Here is a 26,871-nt window from a genome sequence, read left to right on the forward strand (position 1 = left end):
GGAAGGGAAGAACAAAGGTCATTATCAGCTGGGACGGGCTGATAATGACCTTTGTCTCACTCCAGGGACTGGCTGGTTCCCAAAGTCATTGGATGTTAATGCGTTCTCTCCGAGCCTGCTGTGGTTCATAAAATAAATCACCAAGCATGCCATGTTCACAGGAGGCACTTCCACAAGGTTCAAAGTCCTGTCACTGGGAGTGACCTGTCAGGGGTTTGTGTATCACACGTCTGTCCACTCAAGCTTCGCACCGGTCCACATGGTCGGGAATTTGCAGTACCAACAGGTGCCCACTCGGCAAGATGAGAATGTTCTTCAAGTCTTGTTTTTCAGAGGCACAGCCCTTTCTCTCAGGTACTTTTACAAATCTTTCCACCTTGTACCAGGAGCTTGGTGAGCTATTCCAAGTAACAATCCTTATCTCTCACACATAATGTACTTTATGGTTCCCCGAACACCATCATTTCTCGGGGTTTCTGAACATGTGCACCGAGCATTCTGGGTAAATCACATCATTTTGAACGTCATCCATTGAATATTATTTTCTTGTTTGTGTGAAATACCATTGTGATGTTACTGAAAGATGTTGTATTGATTATTTTTTTCAATTTAACGTTTATTCCTTTAATCCCATTTCCAACACTTTGTCATGAGCATTTCAGATTGTTTCGCTTCTGACATAAAGTTACGTCCGTTGTCTGTCGCCAAATTGGGTAAAAATAAATGTCAGTTTTCAACACCACAAATAGTACCACGTGATCGATTAAATCCCTGATCAATTCAGCCACAGTTTTAATGCACAGGTGGGTCTCACCGAGCAACAGGTGGGTCTCACCGAGCAACAGGTGGAACTAATGTGAGCGATACTGACTTTTTTTTTTTTTTTGTATACCTTGGTCAAGGCTCGAATGAGAGCTAACACACAACTCACAGCAAGGAGGCATGAGACAAGAGGGGCGGGAGTGGAAGGGACAAAACAGTGGGGAACAGACACATTAGGTGAACTGTGGAAGGGAGAGGGATGGGGATGGGACGGGGAACATGGCGAAGAGAAGATGGACATTTCAGGGACTTTCAGGAAGGAAAGCAGGAGAAATGAAGGAAGTGGGCTTGGGTGGATTATCGGGGGTAGAAAAGATCGAGGATTTGGATGGGGAAGATAAGAGGTGGTGGTGAACAGCTGTTTTGAAAGTCTGGAGGGAAGAATGGGAAAGAATAGAGTGAGGAAGTTTATTCCAAAGGCGGGAAAAGTTTTTTAGTTTCGTAGTTTTACCAGAAGGGGGTTGTTGGCGGACCTTGAGGGCGGTGTGGAAATGTGGTGGAGACAAATGCCAAATACTGACTAATACTTTCTGATATTAGTGACGGATTAGTAATTTGAACCATTTCCATTTGTTATTGCAGACCGAGCTTGGTTTGACACGCCGCCCGATCTGCCCATCCATATTGCACAGGATCGGTACTGGAGGATTGGAGAGCAGCAAATGTTACACCATTATTAAAGAAAGTATCCAGAGAAGAATTGGGGAACTATAGACCTGTTAGTTTGACTTCAGTTGTGGGGGAGGTGTGTGAGACATTAATTAAATCTTTTCGAGTTCTATGAAGCAGTTTCTGATCGGGTGGATGATGGAAAGGCAATGGACATAGTATATCTCGACTTGAAGAAGGCATTTGATAAGGTACCACATCGGGGGTTGCTCAGCAGAGTGAGGGCTTGTGGAGTGTCTGGTCAGTTAGCGATTTGGATTACAAACTGACTTCATGATCGGAAGTATAGAGTGGGAGGATGTCAGTAGAGGGGTATCTCAGTGATCAGTACTTGGACCATTACTATTCGTTCTTCACATCAACGATTTGGATAATGGGGTGAAGAGTAAGCTTTCCAAATTTGCAGATGATCCAAAGCTTGGAGGTACGGTGGATAGCAGAGGGGTGGTGATCAGATTCACGAAGTATTGATACTTGCACAGATTTGGCAAAAGATTGGAAGATGGAATTTGACTTGGGGTGTTGGGGGATGGGGTAAGGTGTTGGGATGGGAAGAGCAATGAAAACAGAGATTACAGGATGCAAGAGGTCATTTTGGAGCATGTCACACAGGAGAAGGATCTGGGGGTGGTAATAGATCTGGGAGGTGAGCAGGCAGCACAATGCCAGGCAGCTACAGGTAAAGTAGATAGGGTTTTAGGTTGTAGTTGGAGGGGGATCATTTACAAATCAAAAGAGGTGTTGTTACCTTTGTACTGGAATTTGGTGAGGGCCACATGTAGAATCTTGTGTGCAGTTCTGGTCACCACGACAGTGGATAAGTTTTAAATTAGAATTACATAAGTCGCTGAAAGTTATGGAGCTAGAGGGGTAGAGGGATGTTGACAGGACTTTTCGGAATTTTGAGCACTGATGGGTGATTGTGTGCATGTGTACGGAGTGCTGTTGGTGGGGGTCTCATTAAGGGGTGTTGTCTGGTTGATGGTGTGTTTTTGTTTTTTAACCAAGCCCATGCCCCCTCCCCTGAGGGAAAAAACACAAAAACTTCAATAAATCACAAAAACACTTTATTTAAAAACAATTTTTAAAAACTTTGCATTTTCTTATTAACATCCGCCATCGAAGATCGGAGGTTACTGTTTTCACCCCCTTTCTGTTTGTTTGTTTGTGAACAGTATGACGGAAAAACTCCTCGACGGATTTCGACGAAACACATCCGCCATCGAAGATCGGAGGTTACTGTTTTCACCCCTTTCTTTTTGTTTGTTTGTGAACAGTATGACGGAAAAACTCCTCGACGGATTTCGACGAAACATGGTGCGGGGATTAGGTATGGTCCAAGGATCATGCCATGAGATTTTGGACTTGGTCCAAAGTCCAATATGGCCGCTATGGCGGCCATTTTAAAAAAATATTTTAATATTTTTTTTTGCATTTCTACATGTTTTGTCATTTACAACCCCCCCCCCCCACCCCAAAAAAAATTGTTAGAGAAAAAAAAATTTTGCAACTTTTTTTTCAACAAAATTTCGATTTTTTTTTTTTTGCATTTCTCCATGTTTAAGTGATTTCCAACAAAAAACATGCCAAAATTATAATTGCGGCTGATTTTGGAACTTCAGGTGGATATACCCATATAAAATCAATTTCTGTCCCAAGGAATCGGGTTTTGACGAATGAATTGAGAAGGTAAAAGTTAAAAGTAAAAGGGAAAGTTGCAAACTATAACTCTGTGAGCACTGTTGACGTCATATTGAATGAATAGGATATCAGGTTCACTTGAATGACCTCACAGAATTGGAGGCGGAGGTTTTGCACTCTACCGAGTGCTCCCCCTCAAGTTTGAATCTTGTGTGGTGTTGATGTGGTGCAGGCGTGATGAGCTGAATGGTCTCCACCTGTGTTTCATTTCCTTGTATTACTACATCATCACACATACTTGCACCAAGTTTGATTTAAATCCTTCAGTTGTTCTCAAGTTTTACATTTTTACCCGACATGACCTCTGACCTTTGACATCTTGATGCTAAAATCTAATCATTTCATCTTTGCATCATAATATATAAACACTTGTACCAAGTTTGGTCACATTCCCATCACTGATTGATAAGTTTGTGCAGTAAAATAATGTTTACCTTTTGGGACATCTGACCTTTGAACCCTTGCCCCATCATCTTATCAGTTTATCATGACATCATTATGCATACTTGCACCAAGTTTGACTTTAATCCGTTCAACCATTCTTAAGTTTTCACGATTATGAAAACCATTGACGGCGAATGGAACAATGGACGGACGGACGGATGAAAATTCAATTCATCTACGACTTCGTCGGCGGAGGCATAAAAATGAATTTCAGGAAAATCTTGAAATGAGGTCTAACATGGTGTTGTACCTCCCGTTACAAACTTTTTAAGAACTAAGAAATATCTGTTTGCTGTTGCAGTTTCATCCCATCTGGACTGCACTGCAAGGACTGCCAATCAGGTCTGGAAAACCGAGTCGAAGGAAATTAATACAGAGTACTCCGAGGAAACTGAAAAACCGGGCAGAGTTATCCTCCCTCCGTCCCTCTTCCTTCACCAACAGATGGTTCATCTCACCATCCCAACCCAACACTCTTCACTCATACCAGTTCACTGCACCTCAACCATCTATCATGTGTTAGTACCGTACTCTTCCAGGCTATTTGACTTGAATTTTCATGTTCTTGAACAATTGCAATTAAACACAACAAAACCAAAAAATATTTTGCAATCAAATTTATTTTCAACGTTTATTTCACATTTGACAATACAGATAAAAACAGAGGATGGAAAAAACATATCATCGTCATCATCATCAATCAGCTCGTGCATTTAATTCCAAACTGGAAGCCTGCGTCCCTCAATGAAGCTTCTTACAATGACTGGACCCCGCCAGAGACCTTGAAGAGAATAGATGTTGAAGAATTGTCTGTTCAAGGTGACAGTGGGGACAGAGGGGATTATGAGTAAGATCGAGTTTTTAAAAACATATACAGTCAAGGCTCATGGAAGAACTAGTGCACTGAACATATCAGGACATAACAGGCCAAACTGAACAGCAGAGGGCGAAACACCAACAGCATAGTTGAAAGACAAGATGGAGGGAGACTTGAACAAACAATGGGTGTGAGGAGGAATGGGGGGCAGGAAAGGACACACGGGATGAACATGATGGACACAGAAGGAAAAACTGTAAATTGAGAGTTTATGTGTAAAACATAAAAAGGAAAAACTCGAGTGTGTTGATTTCATAAATTGCAGGTGCGTCTTTTTGTGTTTGGGAGGAGGTGGGTAATTGAACAAGTGGTGACGTAGGTGTTCTGGTGTCTGGGTGGCATCAATGAAATGTGTCCTTCTGACATCAAGGTGGTGTTGGAGGGGAAGCATTTTTGTTTGTGTGTGAAGTTTGTCTGTGTCGGTGAGTTCGGCAGAGGCTGTGATGATTCTGAATGTGTTGTTGAGTGTAAAGCAAACTTATCTGCCAGGGAGAGAGTTTGAGACCCAAGTTTGTTGTTTTCCGTGTTTGTTATAAGATTATTTTGCATGAGTGTCTGGTTATCGCATCAAAAGCTTTAATTGTTCCGCTGATGGTTCTTCTTCTCGACATGTCCTCACACCACATGCTTCCATGCTTAAACACGTGCCTTGGCTCATTCGTTGAGACCTGTCATTTCACTCAAGGTACACTTTTGTTTGAGCAACCAGCAGCATAACTGGTGTGACATGGTCTGGGGATCGCTTTGGCAGTCGTAAATGTCAGGTCTGCTGTATCCCCATTTTTATTTGGGGATACCTTGCAGTGTTCCACGACAGTATGCAGGCAGTTATGACATCACCATTCTTGCCAGGACTCGGTTGGCCCTGCTTACATGCATTATTTGGGCTGTGGCATCAATCTGGCGGTATCATCAACCAACATGATTTCGTGCATCATTTGGATCCGTGTGGAAGCAGCGTCCAAATTGAGTGGTTGTGTGGTGGTGAGGAAACTTTCTCGACTTCTCATCTGCACCGCAATGCCAACTGATTGGATAGTGAATGTCTTTTATCTGTGCTTGACTTGGGGCATTCTGTTCTGCTGGTAATCTCTCTCCTCGTCTTGGATGGAGTGATACCAGGCGATGCGATGTGGGATGGATGTAACATTCAGTACAGGATTGAGTTTGTTCAGCGCTCGATTGACCTGATCGCTCCCAGACCGGACATGTTTATTCTGTGGTTGAATGACAGACAAGAGCAGTGATCTGTAATGTTGATGGTTCAGCATCCCACTTTGAATGACACAGTTTGTGCTATTACCCAGTTGCTTTCACTTTGTCGATGTGCTTCTTGTATATCAATGAGTGGTCAAGAATGAACTCAAGATACACTCTGATTGGGGTGGTGATTAAGCCAAGTGCCATTTCATGAGATTAATAGTTGATGTTTTGTTTCATGAGTCCTCAAAAGGAATGTGCATACCTGGATGTGGGCAAGGTTGGCACTCAGGTGGGTTTATTAAGAGTAGAACGTCAGTCCAGGTGGTGCCCTTGGTAATACAAACTCAACATGGTGGACTGTGGTGCACAGATCATCTGCATGAATAAAACTCATTGTGTCCAGGTACACAGGTTGGCTGTTTGTGTATACGTTGTGAAGGGTTGGAGCCAGGACACTGTTTTTGAGTAAACTGTTCTTCAGTCACCACCATCAACTGCACTTCACAAAAAGTTCCACAAAGAATCGTCGGTTTTCATGCATGGTTTGTACGAGTTCATTGAAGTGAAGATAATTTGTCATCTTGTGGAAATGATCTTTCATGACAAAAGCCAGTCTGTTCATCAATAGGATGTTGCTCAGCAGATGTTAAAAGGTGGTGGAGAATCAGCTGTTCAAAGAGCTCATACATGTGGTTCAACAAGGAGATGGGTCCAAAACTCATTGTGAACAAAGTGGAATCGTGAAGTTACATTAAAGTGGTTGCTTCATCTGAATGTCCTTGTGGAAATGTAAATTATCCCAATGGTATATTGTGTATCTTGTCTGTGTATATTACCATTGCAAGTTATGTGAATGAAAAAGCCAAGTTATTCACATTTATCAGTAAAATAGTTGAACCTTCTAAGTGTACGATAAAATATGGACAAGTTAATCAAACATTCAGTCTGGAATCAGAGAAGTTCCACACATTGTTAAACCATTGTGCTCTGTAGATGAGTAAGTGAAGGAGAAATGCAGAGGGAGAACTTGTTGGGTAAATGGACCATGATATGATGTATGATGCAGTTTATCCCACAATGATTCATACCCTTACCAAATTTGGAGTATTTTGAATCGTGTTATTTGAGGAATGAGTTTTTTCTGGCTTAAGTTTCATAAGAATGACAAACAGATGAAAGAATCACTGCCAGAGACATTTCAAGAAATACATTGTTTTGGGGGTATTTTATTGATAGATTTCCAAAAAAGTCATGTCCAGAATTACTCATACCCTTGCTTGGATCAGTTCAAAGCCACATTCAGTAATCAATGGGAAAGCCTCTGTTTGTGATTACAGCCTCCAAACGGTTTTTATACTTGCTCACAAGGTTTTTGCCTGTCTCTACAGGGATTTTGGCCCACTCCTCCTTCGCAAAGGTCTCCAGGTCTTTGAGGTTGGAAGGCTTTCTTGCCATCACTCTGGTCTTGAGCTCCCTCCACAGATTCTCGATTGGGTTTAGGTCCAGACTTTGGCTTGGCCACTCTAGAACATCTACATCGTTATCCTGGAACCATTTCTTGACTGACTTGCCGGTGTGTTTTGGATCATTGTCCTGCTGATACGTCCAATGCTCCCGAGGAGAAGTTTCTCTACGGACTGTTTGATGTTTTCCTCAAGGATCTTGATGTGCTGTTACTTTTTCATGATGCCATCCACTTTGACGAGATTGCTGGGCCCACTGGCTGAGAAACATCCCCAAAGCATTATGGTCCCGCCTCCATGCTTGACGGTCGGGACTGTGTTCTTAGGGTTGTGAGCTTCACCTTTCTTTCGCCAAATGAAAGCAACATCTTTGTGCCCGAAAATCTCCATTTTCGTCTCATCCTACCGCAGAACTGAGGACCAAAAGCTTGGATTTTTGTCCAGGTGAGCTTTTGCAAAGGTGAGACGAGCCTTTCTGTGCCTGAGATGGAGGAGTGAAGTCTTTCTTGGTCGGCGTCCATGGAGAACCCCCTTGTGCAACGTCCGCTGGAGTGTCTGCCTTGATATCTTGGTCCCAAACTCGCCAAGGTTGTTCAGGAGAGCCTTAATACTGATCCGTGGATTGTTGTTGGCGTCTCGCCACACTTTTCTTGCGAGACGAGGCGACACCTTTGGCTTCCGATCACATCCTTCAATGTAATTTATAGTGTGGAACTCCTTGTACTTCCTAATTATGCTTTGTATGGTGGCAAATGGCACTCGGAACTGCTTCGAAATAGCATTGTTGCCTTTCCCCTCCTTGTGAGCATTCACAATGCACAACCGAAGGTCCTCACTGACTTTTTTCTTCTTCGCCCTGCTGACAATGACCTGAGAATGATTGCATCAGCTCCCCTTAATTTATAGTCTCAAAGGAGAGTGTTGTTCCATAACATTCCTCACTGAACATTCAATCGACCACATTTGTATTGCATTCAGATTGTATGCACACAACTTGCAAGAATTGCAGAACATTATAAAGAATCTTAGGAATATCAAAAGCATATGCATTATCACAAACATTGGCCTCAATTCTGAGACTTGGTGAGGGTATGAATAATTTTGGACAGGCATAAAAACAGAAATCTTAACATTTCCATTGTTATGCTAATCATGTTGAGCCAAAATAGATGTGGATTTGTACATGCCAACTAAATGTCCTTGGGTGAAGTCAAAGTTCCACCACTCCAGCTTGTCGGTACGAGATAAATACAAAACTCTCAGATTTTTCAGAGGGTATGAATAATTTTGGCCTTAACTGTATGTGATTGTTGAGATCTTCCACAATCAACTGGGATTTCATGTCTATCTCCTCCTTTGACTAATTGCTTGACAAACATGATAATGTCCTTTGACAAGCATGACAATGATAATGTAGAATCACAATGATAGACAACAAAATACAAGAAATACCTTGTATCCACGAACATGACACAGAGGACGAAAAAGTGTTGTTTCTTCATCAATGAAGAATTTAACAAACTTGTATTCAACAATTAATTATTCATGAACAAAATAGGGGATAACAAGTATTCAAGTAACAACGATTAAATAACAAGTAAATCATTAATTAAGCAAATACTTAATTCGTAAATGAAATATTATTGTGTTCAATGACATGCTTGATAACTTGAATTAAACAGCAGTTAACACTGTCGAGAGACGTTCACCAGCAACACTGTACGTCCACACTCATCGTATCCCCAAGGAATTTAAGGCAAATTTCACATCACCAGCAAAGACCCCATTTGAACGAACGGGTTAATTCCCCCTTGTGTACGATGTCTATGGGTACTGGTTTCCACCCGGTGACACGAGACAACACACTTGTTATCAACAGTATCGAAGGAGCTGTTACACTCAAACAAATACACGAGAAACAATGCAGGGCTGTGAGATGAGAGAAACACAGCAACTGAGCTTGGACGAGGTGTCCTCACTTCCCAGGGTACTCTGGCAACGTCATAACGATGGCAACGCCTTCATCACTCAAGGTGGTTTTTCCTGAGGAGGAATTTCATGCCAACCGATGGGGATTGTCTGTGCTCTTGTCCTTTTCAATGCTGAATGTCAAGCAAGGAAGCAGCACAAACCATTTTTAAAGTCTTTGCGATGACTCCTCATGTTCAAGAGACTTGCAAAATGGCGAATGCAATTCCCTGCTTTGAAGGAGCGTCAACGTCGGGACTCGCCAGTCTGTTCGTGAAAGACTTGGGCCAAAGATTACCCCCGGCCAACCCAGGATATCTGTGGGAATAAATTTGGCCGTAAAAGAAAAAGAATGAGGACGACAGGTAAAAATTTGTTGGAAAGGAAGACAACAGTGAAAAGGTGAAACGAGAAGAATAAAGGAAAGATAAAATAAAAACATCCACTAATCATCCAAAAAATATGAATTCTGATTCCCAATGAATTAACAACCAAATGTGTGATGTAAACAATCTGAAATCACAGAAAGCAGATGATTCGGGATGTTTCATCATTCAATGATTCCTCTCATCTGTGAGATGATGAACGAAGTGGAAAACTCACCTCACATGACAGAACGTCTCGCTCCTCAAACCCATCTTCGCTGTCCAGTTCACCTTACGCACACCCCTCCTTCACCCTCATCACCTTGATCTCACGTGTGTCTGAAGAGATTAGACAGAGGTTAGGAAAGAGAAAAATCAGGAATAACAGTGAGATCGACGGAGGTTTGTGGTTGCACAACTCGCTGAAGTGAAATCTTGTTTGAAAACCCAATAATATCCTCTCAGTCATAAAAAAACAACAAACTGAACACGTGATTATTGTTGATGTGATTTATTTATGTGAAGTTATGGGACACAGATGAGGTGCAAACTTTTGACAGAGATAAGTTCTGATTAATTATGTCCATTTCATTGTGACCTAATCACGCCACGCCACGTTTTGGCGAATGCTTTCCCCTGAGGATCCAACGTGGAAGTAACAATTTCAATACCGGGTACATCCACTTCTGGCAGCAATCGCTGCATTGAGATCCAGTGAGTGTGTTTACAGTGTGTACTGTACTCTGGGTAGTTTGAAACCGATTGGACCGATGGGTCAAGTGAATGCATCAGTGCTGAGCGGGAGCCATTGTCCAGGGACATCAATTTCTTTACACATCTCTTCTTCATTTAATGGTTTGATAACATCTCCTGACCAGACGTCATAAACATTTCCTCTTCTCATGTTGAAGAGCCATGTAAAATGAATCATGGAACACTCTGTTTTGAAGGTGTTAATGATGTGATTCTTCTCGTTTTCTGACAGATGTGGCATTGGAATGAATTGTTAAAGAATGTAATGAGTGTGTTTTTTGGATGATCCACACGCTGGCGTGTTGGAAATACTTTCAAATTTGCTCAGAATGTGTCATCTCACCTCCAAAAACTTGAGGGTGCATGAGATGCACGTGCTGAATGATCATTCCTGAGGCAATTACGTCACGTAGAAATTTCACAAAGGTGTTCTGCACATCCCTCGTGTCAAAAAGGCCCTTGGAATGAATGCTGGAACAATCCTTCAACAAGTACGTCATCAGTTCTACATGTGCGGGTTTTTTTTAATTGTGGAGAAGAAATCGACAAAATGTCATCATAATCACTCTCTCTCTCCCTCGGAGCAAACAGGTAAACATAAAATCCTCAAATAACTCTCTTACCGGGTCTGTGGGCAGAGTTCATGTTATACTTTCTTCATCTTTTCGATAAAGTCCAAAACGGGAGACACGTCCCATCACCACCATGAGTTTTGTGAATGTTCTCCATCGAGTGTTCACTTCTCAACTCAAGGACCATTATTGGAATAATTTGATGATCGGTGGACATTGTAGTTTCTGGCTGGCAAACTGGAAGAGAAGAGACTTCATCTCCAGTCACCAAAATAAATTTTCCTGGCTTTGCTTTTTGATGAAACAAGGTGCATCGCCCACGTGCAGCGTGAGGTTCCCTCCGCCGACCGTGAGCTCTTCCAATTGACGGCGGCCGGCCCGACAGCCGACCCGAGATCGCCCCACCCCGCTACAAGGGTGGATGGAGAATAGGGTGCTCCCCTGTTGTTCCATCTGGGTTCTCAGACATGGGAAATGTATGAAAAAATGTCACACTCATGGATCCGAAGGTAAAATGGACTCGGTGAAAACTTACACATGTGGTCACATGAAAATTTGACGACTCGGGACGAGTCTGCAAAAAGGGAGGGGGTGGTGTTACGAATATGGAAGCCTTGTGCACACAGACAGACAGCAGTCCCTTCGCTGAGTGATTTTGATAAGTGTGTGTTTATCGTTAGGGCTCCCTGCCTGTCTCTCATGGGAATTATATGTGTGCTGCAAATTACTTTTTTAGTCAGGGTTTTCTTTTATTTTTACATCGACGATAAATACACGCCTTTACCTCGCTTCCTCGACCCGGCGCCATTGCGCACGTGGCCAGAGATGAGGAGGTGGGCGGAGCCACAAACGCCTCTGCTCGGGACTCCACCCAGAAGAGTGGGAGTTGCCCCGCCTACCGTGGGCCTGTCCAATTGAGGACGGCCAGGGAATCGCGCGATGAGTCCGACCAATGAGGAGGCGAGTATCCAGAGAGAAGAGGCCACTCCCTCCTGCGAAGAAAGTGTGGTGGTCTGGACCAGCGAGAAGAGATAGACGGGACGGCGCGTCGTCCGCAGCTGCTGGTCTCCTGTCGCTGCTTCTGATCGCAGCTCTCGCGCGCGGTGTGGACCTCTGATCGCTGCTCGAGTGCGTGGTCTGGTTCTCTGGTCTGCTCGATGCTGGTCTGGTCTCATCTCGTTGCTGGTCTGCGCCTGGCTGCCCTGGTCCGTTCTTTGCCGGCTGGTGCTCTGGGAAGGTGTGGACGTCCAGCCACGCGCTCGCGGCCAGGTAGCCAGCCGTCCTGACTCCCAGCCGAACTATCCTCCGTGACTGGAGAGCCGAATAAAGACCATTGAGGTCCATTTATTTTGGTGTGCGTGCGTGTGTCCCATGGGCCCGTCTTTAAGTTGAAACTGGTTAAGTGCTTTCGCTGTATATTATTTGCATCCTTTGGAGTCAGTTTCACTCTGCCCTGAATGTGTTCCTTCCCCACCTCTTGTAAATAAATACCCCTATTGTTGAATGTTTCAGTTCGTCTTTGTCCTTTCCTTCATTGGTTTTGCACGGTGCATGTTGGGTGATTAAAAAGGCCGTTGCTGCTGCAGTTGTACATTTGGACCAAAGGACCTTGGTAACCATCCCCTCGGGTTACGCACGGTTCGAGCACGCTCACGGCTCGTTCCACTCGAGCTCCGTCGAGGGTGTGGATTCCTCGGAAGCTCGCCACGTGGGTTTGTCGGTATTTTGAAGATTGGCAAATAACCCTGTCCCACGTGGCTGAATTATTGACGATTCACGGTCCTGCAAGGGAACCGTACCTTCGGAGTTATCCAAGGGTAACGATCTGAATTCCGATTGTTCATTGGAGTCCACTCTGCTGCTCCATCTCGTGGCCGTACTCGCAGCCAAGACCCGGCCCACAACAATATCACTTGATGTCTTTTTACGTCTTCACACACTATCCCAAGCAACTGTGGATTGGATTTTATTTTTATTTTTCTGCTTCCAGGTGCACTTACCTGCACAGCACGAGAAACACCCGCTCACTTCGGGAGCATTGGAAATTTAAGGAAGGTGGTGGGAGTTCGATGTGGTATGGCCTGAAGCAGGGTACCACCAGTACAGGTGTGAAACACACACACACACACACACACACACACACACACACACACACACACACACACACACACACACATACATACAAACACAAACATACACAGCTGTTATACATATGTATATATATATATATATATATATATATATATATATATATATATATATATACACACATATAGATACATATACACATATATATATATATATACACACATATAGATACATATACACATATATATATATATATACACACACACACAATTTCTATTTCAGAATAAATTTACATTCTCCCTTAACACAACAATTTCCGTTTACCAACGAAATACCCAATGAACGAATGAGTGACAGAAAGATTATCTTCAGATATTATAACTCAAATGAAGCTCCGTGATCCACCGAAGTGAAGTTACACGGCCGACACCTTACCTCGGGTTACAATTAACTGTTAACATAAAGTTGAACATCCCATTACCTGTGAAATCCCCTCCACACAAAACCTGTTTGTTGTTGATTCGATTCACGACACGTCGGGATCACGTGTCCCGCCTTGTGGGTGATGGGGAGTACCAAGATGGCGGCCGGCGACCAGGTTTTTTCATCATATCAGTGATCCAGTTATTTTTTGATCAGTGGTTGTAATTATTCCTCCGATAATACGATCACTTGGCGATATTGAAACGTCCATTTCATTGTTATTTCAACATTTCGTCCGAATTCTTCACAATCTACAAACATGTAAAACCCCTTCCCAAAATGTACAGTGGAAGTATCATGTGTAAGCTTGGCCGGGGTTCCTCCTCCTGACTCCCCATTCCTTTATCTTTCTTTCATTATTCAGTTATTCATACACAACTCGTTCTCTCTCGTTCTCTCTCGTTCTCTCTCGTTCTCTCTCGTTCTCTCTCGTTCTCTCTCGTTCTCTCTCGTTCTCTCTCGTTCTCTCTCGTTCTCTCTCGTTCTCTCTCCCTCTCTCTCTCTCTCTCTCTCTCTCTCTCTCTCTCTCGCTCTCTCTCTCTCCCTCTCTCTCCCTCTCTCTCCCTCTCTCTCCCTCTCTCTCCCTCTCTCTCCCTCTCTCTCCCTCCCTCCCCCCCGATACCAACCCTCCCAATCCGTATGGGGAAGTTCTTGTCACAAGATGTTCGAATAAAACTCAAAATGAAGGCCCAGAGACCATTTATAGACACCAGAGACAGTTCGAGTCCCAAACTGTCAACACCGAGATCGCCATGTTGTTAAGCGGTGACGATCACTCCGTTCCGTTGGAGTGGTTGTTTGAGTGCTTTGTATGAATCAAGCCGCTTGGTAAGCGGTTATCAAGCTGCTCGCTTACGGAACACACCCGAGGAATCGATTTCCTTCACAATAATTCGTGAATTTTATCCTTTGGAACTGAACTTTGATCCTGACGTTCTGATCACAGGCTCAACAAACGGATCGAACCTTCCAGAACACGTGGGGTTTGTTTGGGTCTGGGAGACACGAAATGAAGACCCTGTAGATCTGGGAGACATGAAATAAAGACCCTATAGGACTGGGAGACACGAAATGAAGACCCTATAGGACTGGGAGACACGAAATGAAGACCCTGAAGGTCTGGGAGACATGAAATAAAGACCCTATAGGACTGGGAGACACGAAATGAAGACCCTGTAGGACTGGGAGACACGAAATGAAGACCCTGAAGGACTGGGAGACACGAAATGAAGACCCTGTAGGACTGGGAGACACAAAATGAAGACCCTGTAGATCTGGGAAACACGAAATGAAGACCCTGAAGGACTGGGAGACACGAAATGAAGACCCTGTAGATCTGGGAGACACAAAGTAAAACACCGAGATTACTGAAACAAGTTCTACCGTTGTTCGGTCACTTTCTCCTCAACTCAGCCAAGTTCCACCAACTTATTGACAAATTAACAAATCCCGACCAACGGATTTTCATTGTACGAAATCACATTCGTCAGATTATCAAAAACCTGGAGAATTCTCCTCATTTTCCTGTTTCCCCCCGTCCGTGTGGGCGTGGCCATCTTGTCTGTATCTGATCACGTGCAGGGAATCACGACCTCTGATTGGTCGAAATTCAAATGAAAATTCGTTTATTTTTGTTGCTTCTGCTTCCTTACAGTTATTTATGACGTCATAAAGCTAAAACCGTTAACCCCATTTTTCCTGACCGCCGGACCCGAGCAGACGCGCTGTGAGTGTCTCCGTGTGTCCCTGAGGGAAAAATACCCACAATGCCTTTGTTTCGGTCGAGACGCGATCGTGAGGAGAGGAGGAGGAACCGAAGGACCAATGGGACCGTGATGTCCCGGTTTGGGGGGTTTTTCAGGTCCATGTTCTCCTGTACATCGTCCTCCGGTTCTCGGGACAATGTTTCCTCTGAGGTCGAATGGAGTCCTCAGGTTCAGGAGGAACACGACGGACGAAGCCCGCAGTCCTGCGATGGTGGGAAGACCACTGAAGGTGTTCCGTGGAGTTCAAGGTTCCCAGGTGAAGGTAAGTTTTGAACTCGAACTTGTACACCTGTTGTTACCTGCGTCCACTCGACCTTGTGTTTTCATCCCTGTTCGTGTGTGATCTCGATCTCTCAAATCGTTGTGGACGAGTTATGAGGAAACGTGGTGGATGGTTGTGTGTGTGACGAGGAAGGATTGGTTCGGTTCGGGTTTCGGTTGGGATCCAGATCCACCCTGTCGGTGGATACATCAGGTGAACTGTTCAGCCAGGTGGAGGTGTGTTCTCTCCCGAGTTCCGTTCTCCTTCTCCATGTTGAATCGTCGATCGAGTCGAAAAATTTTTTTTCGAAAAAAGAAGTTTTTTCGATTAAAAAAAATTTGATTCTATTATAATAATTTTCCCCTTATTTGTTGGTCGTGGTGTCGGTCTGTCCGTGTGTGTGTTTGTCGGGGTTTTGACCCCCTTGCAGTTGTTCGATCTTGATTAAATTTGGGTGGTGGGACCAGTTTATGACCTCGTTGTGGCGCGTCGGTTCTGGTTGCTGACGCCCCTTTGGTTGCCTAACAACGGGACTTTGAAATATTTCATAAATCATAAAAAAATCATAAAAAATCTTTGAAAAAATCATAAAAAAATTATTTTTTCGAAAATCAAGAATCGGGCCACGACCGACTGTGGGCAGAACATTCAGTCATATTGTCAAACATTCCCAGCCGGATCCTATGAAAACTGTCGGAGAAGATCGACTTTGAATGAACCCTGGTCGAAAACAATAAAAAAACGAAGTTCGTGATATCTCAGAGACGATGAGTCAGATATACATGAAACTGGAATGGAAGGTGTTTTCAAAATGATTTTCATTTGTGAAAAGTCAGATATACAAGTCAGATCTGCAAAAAATCTCCATAGAAATGATGACACCAGGTGGTTTGCCTTTGTCTTCCCCATGATGTCAGAATATTAATTAATAACTTGTTTCGGATGTCGGTGAAAACGTTACAACAGATGCTGTGGGCTCTTTAGTAACCACAAACTAATACTAGCAGATAGGACACCCAGCTTAACATCCATCCGAGGGACGACACACAGTGAAGCCTCGCCCTGTCTGCAATACACCAAGATGACTGTTTATATCTGGGTCAAGATTCAAACCCAGGTGAGATGGCCAACAGGTGAGTGTACGTACTTCTCACCCATCCTGCCAGCCCCATCAGAGGCTTCATTTCTGACAAAGGAAACCATTTGTTTTGATATTTTTATAAACACCATCTGGTAAAGCAAACATTGGTTCCAGAAATTGATGTTGAAATTACTAACTTATTGATGGTGACTAACAGTGGTTACATCTTGAATTGTTACTCTATAACTTTAAGGATATTTGATGATCCCTGTTTGTACATTGCAGGTTCCTCTGTGCCGAACGATGTCACAAAGATGGTCCCAAATAAAGAACAAGTTTGTGAGGAGGGGACATCATGTAAAAGCTGTTCCAAACTGGTGAGGGAAAACAACTCTTCCTTGAGGCCTTGTTCATACATGGTGGTTGGAGGAGGGTGGAGGTGGAGGAGGTTAATTTAATGTAATGTCTGTTTTATCAATTCTGTTATTCATAATTGGAGATGACCTGTGGAAGATGGAGATGTCCGTTTTGTGTTGTGTCGTGTTGTCTAAACCGGCAATGTGGAGTCTTCAACACCAGGAAGAACACGTGATAAAAACCTCCTCTGTGTCAGTTTGAAGAGAACACACAACTCTTTACTGGACTCCACTACTCTCTCGTGGTGATGTTGAACACTGAGGTTCAAGGGAACCATCCGTGCTCTGTTTGAGTTCCTGAGAACATATTGACCCAAAGCTGCCTTGGGCTCAGAAATACAGGCTTGACCTTGATCTCTGCACCTTTTGTTTCTGTTTGAATCTTGTTACATTTGTGACATGTTGACCTCCTGCAGGAAGAATACATTTTACAAAATGTCAAACTCCAAGGGGAAATCGATTCACTGAAGTCCTCAATGGAAGCATGGAGAAGGTGTGCACGAGAAGGTAATTTGTTTTGAGAATTATTTATTTTATTTCTTTGATTTCTGTCACAGAAAGTTTCATCATCAACTTGTCTTGTAATTACTTTATCTCTTTAGAACTGAGGGCTGAGCTGCAACACGATGCAGAGTTGCGAAAGCTTCCTTTTCAGGTACGAGTTTCACTCACATCAAAGAAGATAAAAACACTCTCAGCAAACAAGAGTGTGCTCGTTTTTTATGGATGTATATTTTAGCTCTTTTTATGAGCCTCGACAAAGTTACTAAAAAAGGAATCTTTTTAACACCATTCTGCTGATTTTGTTTGTGATTACGATTGATATTGGATGCAAAATGGACCTGGTGACCTGTTTTTATGTTAATTTTACATGAGAACACCTGTACCTGCCTTTTGATCTCAGACAGTTCATGTATTTTAGTTTTCTACTTTCAAGAACCTTCTCCAGCCTGGCTCCCCTGATGAGGTTTCCTTCTTTCTTTCTTTCTTTCATCCCATTCACCTGGTTTCCCCCTTTTCTCATGATTACCTCATCTCTGTTTCCACCTTGTGATGTGCTAATTCACCTTTTCTCTGATCCTTCTCTTGCTTTCTGTTCTCCTCACTCTCCATCAGTGTAGATTACAATGTACTAACTTACAGCCATTTCTGAGTTCCCTTCATTTGAATGTTTGTTTCATTGAATGAAACCATTACTATGAACAAAACTATGACTACTACTACTACTACTACTACTACTACTACTACTACTACTACTACTACTACTACTACTACTACTACTACTACTACTACTACTACTACTACTATGACGACGTTGTTGCGGTCTGTTGGATCTATGCGGTCTAAAATGGACGAAAAAGAATGTCATCCCCCCCCTCCTCCTTTATTGAATGTTCTTCAAAGCAAGAGGGTATTCCTGACATTGAGGTTAAAATTTAATCAACAGATGAAATTAAATTTTGATTAAGATCAAATTTCATTATTAGGTTAAATTGAATGATGAAAAATCCTTTTTGATGCCAGACGAAGTCGTTTCGGATTTATCCCAAAGTGTTTTCGGTTTATTTTCATGTTTTCAGGTTGTCCGTCCGTCAGTGATAAGTTTTTATTTCCACAATAACTTCTGAACAGCTGAAGGGATCAAAGTCAAACTTGGTACAAGTATTATAATGATGTAATAATGTGGGTGGAGGCATTTCGGTGGAAGAGTGTCGTTCTAGTTTGTTGATTATTATCTCACCTGGAACGTAGTCCTGGGGAGCTTTTGGGATGGCACGTCGTCCATCCGTCCGTCTGGAAGTGAACACTTGCAATGTCTTCTCTGTAACTGCAAACACAATTTCGGTGAAACTTCACCACAAACTTCATCACCCGAGGTGTACCAAAGTTTGTCCACAACATTTTAAAAAAGGGGGCTGATGGGGGTGGGGGGGGTTACCCCCCAAAATAGTTATTTGCTTTTTTATTAGAAACTACACACAATTCCAAAGAAACTTGACCGGAACTTTCATCACCCATGATGAACGAAAGCTTGTTGATGACATCAAAAAAAAATCTGAGTCTGAGGGTGTTCACGGAGGGGGAGGGAGGGGGGGCGTGAACGCCCAGGGGTATCTTCCCAATTTCGTTTTTTGCCTTATCTGGAATTTACGTTCCATATAAGGTGTTATAATCATGCTCCGTTTGTCCGACCTCCTTTTTTGACTTCTCCAGCCAATCCGCAAGTCCGATCCGGCTTCAATTTGGCAGCAACGTTCCTCTCGTAACTGGCAATGGGAATTGCAAAGCTTGTTCTGGTCACATGTCACATTCTGGTCACAAAATGTCCGACTTCGTAAATTTCTTCAAAAATCTTCTTCTCCAGATGCACCATTCAGAATGCTACCAGATTTTGGTTGCAACATTAGGCCAGGGACCAGATTAGTAACAGGTCCAGTGGTCATATTTTTCATTCACAATCCGTGAGATGAAGGAATCTGGGTCACGTGATAGTCATGCGATGGACATTCAAACATCGACTATATTTTGAGTTAATTAATTATCTCACCTCCTTGATGGAAAATCAGGACTGTGTTATTTTTCCTTATCGGTGTCATTAACCATCATGCCGAGTTTCAAAATGATCTGTTGAGCCACCTCAGAGTATCTGGTGGAGGGAGGGGGGGGGATGAATGAAGAATTGTTTATGGACCCTTCACCTGACTGCCTGAAGGACATCATGATTGCCTTAACAGCTCATCTTCACTCCGTTGTCGATGAGCTAAATACACCAATATCAAATAAGAGTTTTTTCATTCAAGGATAGAAATACACCAATTTCAGGAATTGAGAGGTGTATGAACGAAGGTCGCTGTGATACCCATTTAACGAGGACATAATGCTTATAATTGGTCCAATCTTGATCACTGCCTCAACTTATTTTGTTTTCCACCGACTTCATCCTCTTTTACAGACAAATTCCCCTTCATCTCACATGAAATATCTAGAAAATGAACTGAACAGCCTTCAGGTGGTCGTAGAAATGCGAACCGCTCAAATGCGTAATGCTGAGAAGATGGTGCAGGACCTGCAGAAAGAGGTAAAAGATGTGATCATCATCCTTTTTCCTTTAGGGAGGAGAATCATGTAATTTGGGAGGATGTGTGATTGAGGTTTAATGTGTGTATCATTGAGGTTTCACTCAATATATTTTTATAATTTGTAATAAACTGCGTGCTGTTTGCAGCTGGAAAACAAACATCTTATTGAAGTAAAAATGCAGGTGTTGCAGCAGAACTATGAGGATGCTCGGGCTCGCTTGGTCAGGAGCGAGACGAAGGTACAAAGAACTTTCTTGTCATTTCTTTCACGAATATTTCTGAACAACAATCATATTTTCAATCATCACATTGATATTTATGTTCCTGATAAAGCGTCATACTTGAGTTGAAGAATGCTATCACAACCAATATTGTTTAAAAGTTGCATTTTATGTTTTGTCAACCATTTAAAATTACTTTTCTGGGAAACTAAAATGTTATGAAAGTTTTATTTTGCCATGGGACTGGTACACAATGGACATCTCTTTTAAGAAGGGAAACAGGAATCTCTCACATCTACCAGCAACTTCAAGCAAATGGAACACCCTGCTTAATGCCCCTCCAAAGGATGACACACTCTTTGGTGCAAAGCCTCAGGATGAAAGTTTATTGGTCGTGTTTGTTTTTCTTGTTTGCAGCCATTCTCATAAGTATTTCACGGAGGAACAGGGCATGCACAAGTCATGCACCTGTTCCAAGGTTCACCACCATCGCAGGACAAAACATTCATCAGTGTAAGTATTCATTAATTTTTTATTTTTCTATAATGCTTGGCATACGACTTGACTTATCATCTCCCTGCCCCACATTAAAGTGCAGGGGTGGGGGTGAGGAGCGGGTGTGCGGGGAGGTGGGAAGATTGACTCTGAGTCACTCCAAATGATACCTGTGCCCTTATTCTTCCCTTTTCAAAATTAATCTTGTCTCTTTGGATAACTTTGTTCGTGATTCCCAATCTCTTTAAAGCACCCCTGAACTCCACCACCTTTCGATGGGAACATGCAAATGGAAATAAAGATTCGATGTGAAACAAATTAACATTTTATTGGAAGACGAGCAAATACAACCCGTCGCTTCACTGATGGGTTTATTATGAGGGGTGTGAGAGAGCGAAGAGGTGTAGGGGAGAGTGAACTAGTTTGACGTCCATCCGAGAGACGGCACACACATTTATGAATCACCCTGCCTGTGAAACGTTGGGATGACAGTTTATCGCCAAGTCGGAATTTGAACCCAGGCCAAACAGCTTCAAGAGAGTGTGTGTACCTCTCGGACCATCCTGCCGTGGTGTGGAGATTCATTGCTTTGTTACCACGAAAAACATTTTTCAATTCTCTCTTACTCGCAGTTCACTTGTCCTATTGCTTGACTCACTCGAATTCTCTGATTTGTTGTGCCTTCTGAACCCTGGGGATGTTCCGACAGAGAACCGAGCCACGGTATCGCCATGGAGAGAATGAAGCTTGTGGAGCATTCTCCAAGTGGCTCAAGCACTCAAGCAAGCACTCCAACAAAAGGGATGGTTGAAAAGGTACAGCTGGATTGGCAAGCGACAGCAAAGTGATCGATGATGGAACAAACCCACAAAAACCGCAAACATCACTTCTGTTGTTACATTTTGAGATTTCACTCCAAATTTAGACAGTTATTTAGTCCACGTGATCCAATCCTCAAACCTAAAATCATATCATTTCATTCATCATGAAAATCACGTTTCGATTATCCACTCCAATTAGTCCGTGAGAGTAGATCATGGATAATATCATTTTATGCATAACATCGATCCAAGATCCAAACTTTCAAACCACGGCATTTACAAAAGTGGTGAAGACAGCGATTCGAAGGTGTGATGATCAGATATTTGATGATATGAATGAGGAAACTGAAAAACAATTGAGCGCTTTATCGTTGAGAAACCAGCAGTTATAAAGTGCCAGTTCTCAATCTGTCTCCAATTAATTAAATAACACACCAGTACACAAACACCACATTATACTTCTGGTATGGTCTACAATCTCTGATTGCTCTTTCCAGTCTATAATGGCATCACAAAGGAGATATTTGTGTGTTTTTTATATCTTCAATTGTTTGTCTTCCATCATTATACATTTGCCTTTGATTGAGCTGTTGTTGGTGTGATCAGGTTGCGTGGTTCAGGCAAAAGTCCACAGAGGAGAAATTGTTCTATCATTTGTAGTTCCTTTCCAAGGTCATACATTGTGCTACCAACGCTGTCATTCAAGCGTCACTTCTGCATCAGCACCCTGCAGCAGGCAACAACACTTCTCAAGTGGTTAAGGTTCTGTCAAGTAGGTTATGAATGTTCACCACCAAGGGGAGTTTCTCATCTCCTTCGATGTTTACTCGGTGATATATTGCGTGTAAGTCGGCTTTCCACTTGTAGCAACTCGTGTGTAAGTCGGCTTGATGTTGGGGTCAAGGGGTGAGGTGGAGTGCAAGAAGCTGTGAGATGGTTTCCGTCGATGATGTCCAGGTGGATGCTGGAACATTGGATGACGATTACGTGTGACGTGCTTATTCATTTATTTATTTTATGTTCAACTCTGCTCATGAGTGCTCTTCCTCTATCTTGAAGTGCTTTTCCAGCAGGTAGAAACACAACCCCTTGAGGAAGGAGTGAATAGTGAACATCAACAAGTCAGATTCACTCGTTATTTGGATTGGTCTACCTTCAAAAAGGAGCGCACAGGTGGAGGTGATTATTCCAGTGATGTATTTTCACCACTCCCTGGAGAGCATTTGTCATCAGACACCATCTGGTGAAATTGACATCCTTACTTCATTTAATTCATGGACCAGTGTTTGTTTATCTGCAGTGCAACTGCAGTGGGTACATCTTGAATTATTTATTATTCAGTTACATTTAGGATGTTTCATTAACCCTGTTGATATGTTGCAGGTTCCTGTGTGGCGCAGCCTATGATTTCAACACTAAATGGACAAAATACAGGAATAGTTTCTGATGAAGACCCATCATATGACACTTGTTCCAAACTGAAAAGGGAAAACAACTCTTCCTTGAGGAATTATTGGTACGTGGATGTGGTAAGAGGGGAGAGGTGGAACAAGTTAATTGTCTGTCATGTCAAGTTGTTGACTTTTTTTCAATTCTGTTGTTTATCGTTGGAGATGAGCTATGGAAAATGGAGATGTCCATTTTGTATTTGTATCGTGCAACTGGGAATGTGTAGTTATTCATCACCAGTAACCAGATGTGAGGAGAACTGCTCATCACCCACAGCTCTCCACTCCACTCCACTCACTCCGAAGGCGATGTTGAGTGCTGAGGTCTGAGGAAACTTGGTGGAAACTTTTGTCGTGCCAAAAATGTTCATAGATAGTCAATGGTTCCAGTGCTCCAAAGAGAAATGCCAAATTGTTTATGGAGTTCCACAACCTTGATTCTGTGATTCGACGTTATCCTGGTTTTTCACAGAATGGCCGAGGACATCAACAGGGAGACAAAGACATGTTGCATGAACCTGCGAGACTGGAGAGCAGAGGTGCTTTGGGACACAACATGAACACACGAATTGATGTGATTTTGGTGAAGATCTGGATCTGAGGATTTTTTTTAACTTTTAAAAATTGATTCTTCATCAATGAGAGATTGGGACAAAAACGATACATTGTACAATGTTTCATAACATTGTGGATGGTTGTCGGAGTTTTTCTTGTGTAATCAATGACACGACCAATTACGGAAGATAAACTTTCCCATCTGGAATTTTATTGGACATTTGTGCCATTTAGTTAATGTATTTTAATTGAATATATTTTAACCTTTTGTGATAAACTGTATGCTGCTTGTAGATGGAGAGAAATCAAGATGCTGGTTTTGCAGTCGAAGTATGAGAATGCGTTAACTTGCTTGGACAAGAGGTGAGAGTCAGAGGTGAAAAACAAATTAAGCTTAAACAACTTCCACATTTATTTGAAGCAACAATCGTAATATTTTGAATTGTTTATTATCGGTCGCTTGGCTCTGACTCGAACACACCGATTCCAACTCATAGCTTTGCCGATTGGAGGGAAACCAGCCAATCAGTGCTCTGGAGCTAAAGCCAGAAACCATCCTGATTTTATCATCCTGGACAGGGCAGGTCAGGTCAGGTATGGGAGCATGCGCCAGAGCAGCGCGTTGCTGCGTCCACTTTCTGCCAGTACTCCAGGGGCCTCCATCTGGCCATCCCCCAGGCAGATGCCTGACCAATCCCCATCTCCTTGAGATTCCGATCAACCTGCTGCAACCACGAGGCACGTGGTCGGCCCATTGGCCTCCTCCACTCCTGAGACTCCCTCGCTGAGAGAATCTGGTGAGCAGGATCAGTGTCAGCAAAACGAGCCACATGTCCATACAGCCGCAGCTGATGCTCACGGACGATGCGGGTAACAAATCTCGTTTGAGTCTCTCTCAGTAACCGCTCGTTGGACACAAAGTCCGGCCAGCGATAGCCAAGAATTCTCCGAAGATACCTGGTACCAAAGGAATTAAGTCTCAGTCCGTCCGTCCGTCTCAGATATTCTTGGCAGTGATATTCATGTCCCTGCTGGCTGTGAGTCAGAGGTCAATAGACGTCTGGGTCGGTCCTGGGAAGTCATGGATTCACTGGATAATGGGGTGTGGCGCTGCCGGTACCCTCACGGGAGGACAAAATTCCGATCCTGGACCATTGTATTTAATCTGCACTTTAATTCGTTTTATTTTTAAGAAGTGGACATTAATTGATGGATTATATTGCAGCCTTTTAATCAGAACCAAACCTGTGTGAATGTGGTATTAGACACCAGACAAGTTCACATGGGCCCATGAATACACAAATATATTGTTGAGTAAACACCCAAGTCGGGTGAAACATTCCTTACCAGAACTCCAGGTTTTTCCTTGTATATGTGAGCATCAGCATCATGCACCGTGCTTGGATTGATATGCGTGACGGAGGTAATAGTTGGATGCGTCTCCCAACCCACTTCATTTGTCCTCCCACTATTCTGGTGTGATCTTCGGTCAATGTTCTTTTTCACAAATCGGTCCACTGTTCTTTTTGGGGATCCAAACAGCGTTTGAAGATGGTTTCTGTTTCGTATAAACCAAAGGGTATCATGTCATTTGTGGGTCGAAATAAATGAACAACCAAAGTTGTCTGGGTCATTTTGGAACACCCTGTGTGTCCATAACTGTTGAATGTCTGAGGGACAACGTTAGATATTTGAGGACTTTCCGTTTGTTCGCTTGGTCTGTTTCGGGTTGTGCAGGGGTAAGGTGAGATTATTGTTGATTTCTGTGCTTTTTAAATACACAACTTCAAAACAAATGTCCTCACCTGGTCACTTTTAGTTGTTTAGTTGTGTCCATGGTTCCTCATGGTCGTGTGCCGGTGAGAGGAACAATCGGCAAAGGCGGGTCACGCTTTTCAAATTGCAAAGTACCACACGCCAGATGTCGCTCGGCATTAACCAATCAGATTGGGAGGTTGTCACAAAGCACGACTCTTGATTGGCTTTGCTTTCCCACTGCAAAGGTAACATGGTACGTTGAACAGAGACCCTTTCTTGGGACATAAAACTCAGTTGGTGGTCGTGTCCATTGTTTAGCGGCTCACGAGACTCAGTCATCAATGGACCGGTCGTGTGGCTTCAACCCTGTCAACCAGAATGGGACTTTAACTTCGGTTCAGGACCAAGGCCGATGACAACCACAACAATAATAAATGACATAGACTTTGGGATGTAATGTGGGGACTTTTATTGTCATGAAAATTAGAACGGCACTCGGTGGAGTGCATCCCTCTGTCAGGTTAAATAGTTTACATTTTGTATACCACCGATTTTGAATCCTTCATCTGGATACAGTCCTCCAAAATGTAATAGTCTTCTTCTTTCACCGACCCCACTCATCCCCCAAAGTTCGTCCAAGTCCGTCCGTAAATTTTTGAGATATCATGCGATATATCGGTTTAGATCGATCAGTCAACGATGAGAAATCACTGAGAATTCAAAAATTTTCGGATTCGGATCTTCACCGAAAATCTAATCACTTCATTCAAATTCGTCCACAACCTTCTGGGATATCCTGTTCACAGGCAAACAAACAGCCAAACAGACAGATCGGGGTGAACACATAACCTCGCCTACCTTTGGTGGCAGAGGTAACAATTATATTTGGAAGCCTTCCTGATGGTTTATCAGCGAATCAAATGGTTGGTAAAGGAGGAAAGCATGGAAAATGTGGGCAGAACATTGCAGAAACTTGCTCCTGATATCCTTCGCTGATTGAAAGGCCAACTTCGGGTCCAAGTATCATTGCGGTTCAAACGCCATCTTGGTATCAAGGTGTACTGGTGAGTCAGCATGAACTCATTTCCATATTTGGCGATTAAAGCCAAATGGATCAATCGGGAAAGTGTTTTGATTGTGAAGTTTTGTCAAACTTGATTTCAATGGGTGTGGTGTGCAATGAGGTTGTGAAATGAAAATGTATCAAGTTATTATTTTTCATTTCCATTCTTTGATTGAAACAGTAATAGACTTGCACTCATTCGACATTGTTAATCCTGCAGGAAACCGTCTTCTTCGAGAGATTGTTCTCAGTCCCTTTCAAGAGACAAAATGGAACAAAGACTGTTCAGGAGATTCTCCAGCATACACCTTTCCACCAAAGGTCATGAATGAAGACAAAGCTTGAGTTCATGTTTTACTTTTCCCTGAAAGCTCGTTACAATAATTTCCTTTCTGCTTGGTTGATGGACATTCAATATTCTGCATTTGTTTTCAATTGAACTTTTGATGTCAGGCCAACCCCTGTAAAAAAATAAAATCTCTTATCATAAATGTCAA

General features: G+C 42.9%; 1 protein-coding gene and 1 long non-coding RNA gene across 5 annotated transcripts; one reads left to right on the forward strand and one right to left on the reverse strand.

Moving 5' to 3' along the window:
• On the forward strand, positions 1–26,871 carry LOC147007226 (uncharacterized). 4 transcript variants are annotated; one of them, XM_085867494.1, is made up of 14 exons: positions 1–354; positions 12,828–12,943; positions 16,803–16,894; positions 17,350–17,440; positions 17,536–17,588; positions 17,856–17,900; positions 19,887–20,012; positions 20,160–20,252; positions 20,652–20,747; positions 21,439–21,544; positions 22,610–22,729; positions 22,934–23,066; positions 23,471–23,537; positions 23,848–23,917. In XM_085867494.1, the coding sequence occupies exons 1-9, from the start codon at positions 152–154 to the stop codon at positions 20,661–20,663; spliced, it is 831 nt and encodes a 276-aa protein (XP_085723620.1). In that variant the 5' UTR covers positions 1–151; the 3' UTR covers positions 20,664–20,747; positions 21,439–21,544; positions 22,610–22,729; positions 22,934–23,066; positions 23,471–23,537; positions 23,848–23,917. The 4 variants fall into 4 exon arrangements, with proteins under 4 accessions (XP_085723620.1, XP_085723621.1, XP_085723623.1 ...); XM_085867495.1 differs by lacking the exons at positions 1–354; positions 12,828–12,943 and adding an exon at positions 14,055–15,436; XM_085867497.1 differs by lacking the exons at positions 1–354; positions 12,828–12,943; positions 16,803–16,894; ... (1 more) ...; positions 17,536–17,588; positions 17,856–17,900 and adding exons at positions 22,211–22,322; positions 26,595–26,871 and having other exon boundaries at positions 19,890–20,012; positions 22,934–23,079; positions 23,848–23,929.
• Positions 8,670–11,362, reverse strand: LOC147007227 (uncharacterized). The gene is made up of 2 exons (XR_015054340.1): positions 9,751–11,362; positions 8,670–9,465 (listed from the first exon to the last, which is right to left on the reverse strand). It is a non-coding gene; the product is annotated as an uncharacterized LOC147007227 (long non-coding RNA).

This window comes from Eptatretus burgeri, unplaced genomic scaffold (assembly GCF_056783735.1).
Source record: "Eptatretus burgeri isolate ZD-2024b unplaced genomic scaffold, Ebu_testis_v1 Ebu_testis_scaffold_397, whole genome shotgun sequence".
Classification (NCBI taxonomy): domain Eukaryota; kingdom Metazoa; phylum Chordata; class Myxini; order Myxiniformes; family Myxinidae; genus Eptatretus; species Eptatretus burgeri.

Coding starts and splice junctions, on each gene's coding strand:
- LOC147007226 (XM_085867494.1), top strand. CDS start 152: ATGTTCACAGGAGGCACTTCCACAAGGTTCAAAGTCCTGTCACTGGGA. Junction 12,944..16,802: donor GCAGGGTACCACCAGTACAG/GTGTGAAACACA, acceptor TGTACATTGCAG/GTTCCTCTGTGCCGAACGAT. Junction 17,901..19,886: donor AGCCTGGCTCCCCTGATGAG/GTTTCCTTCTTT, acceptor CCTCTTTTACAG/ACAAATTCCCCTTCATCTCA.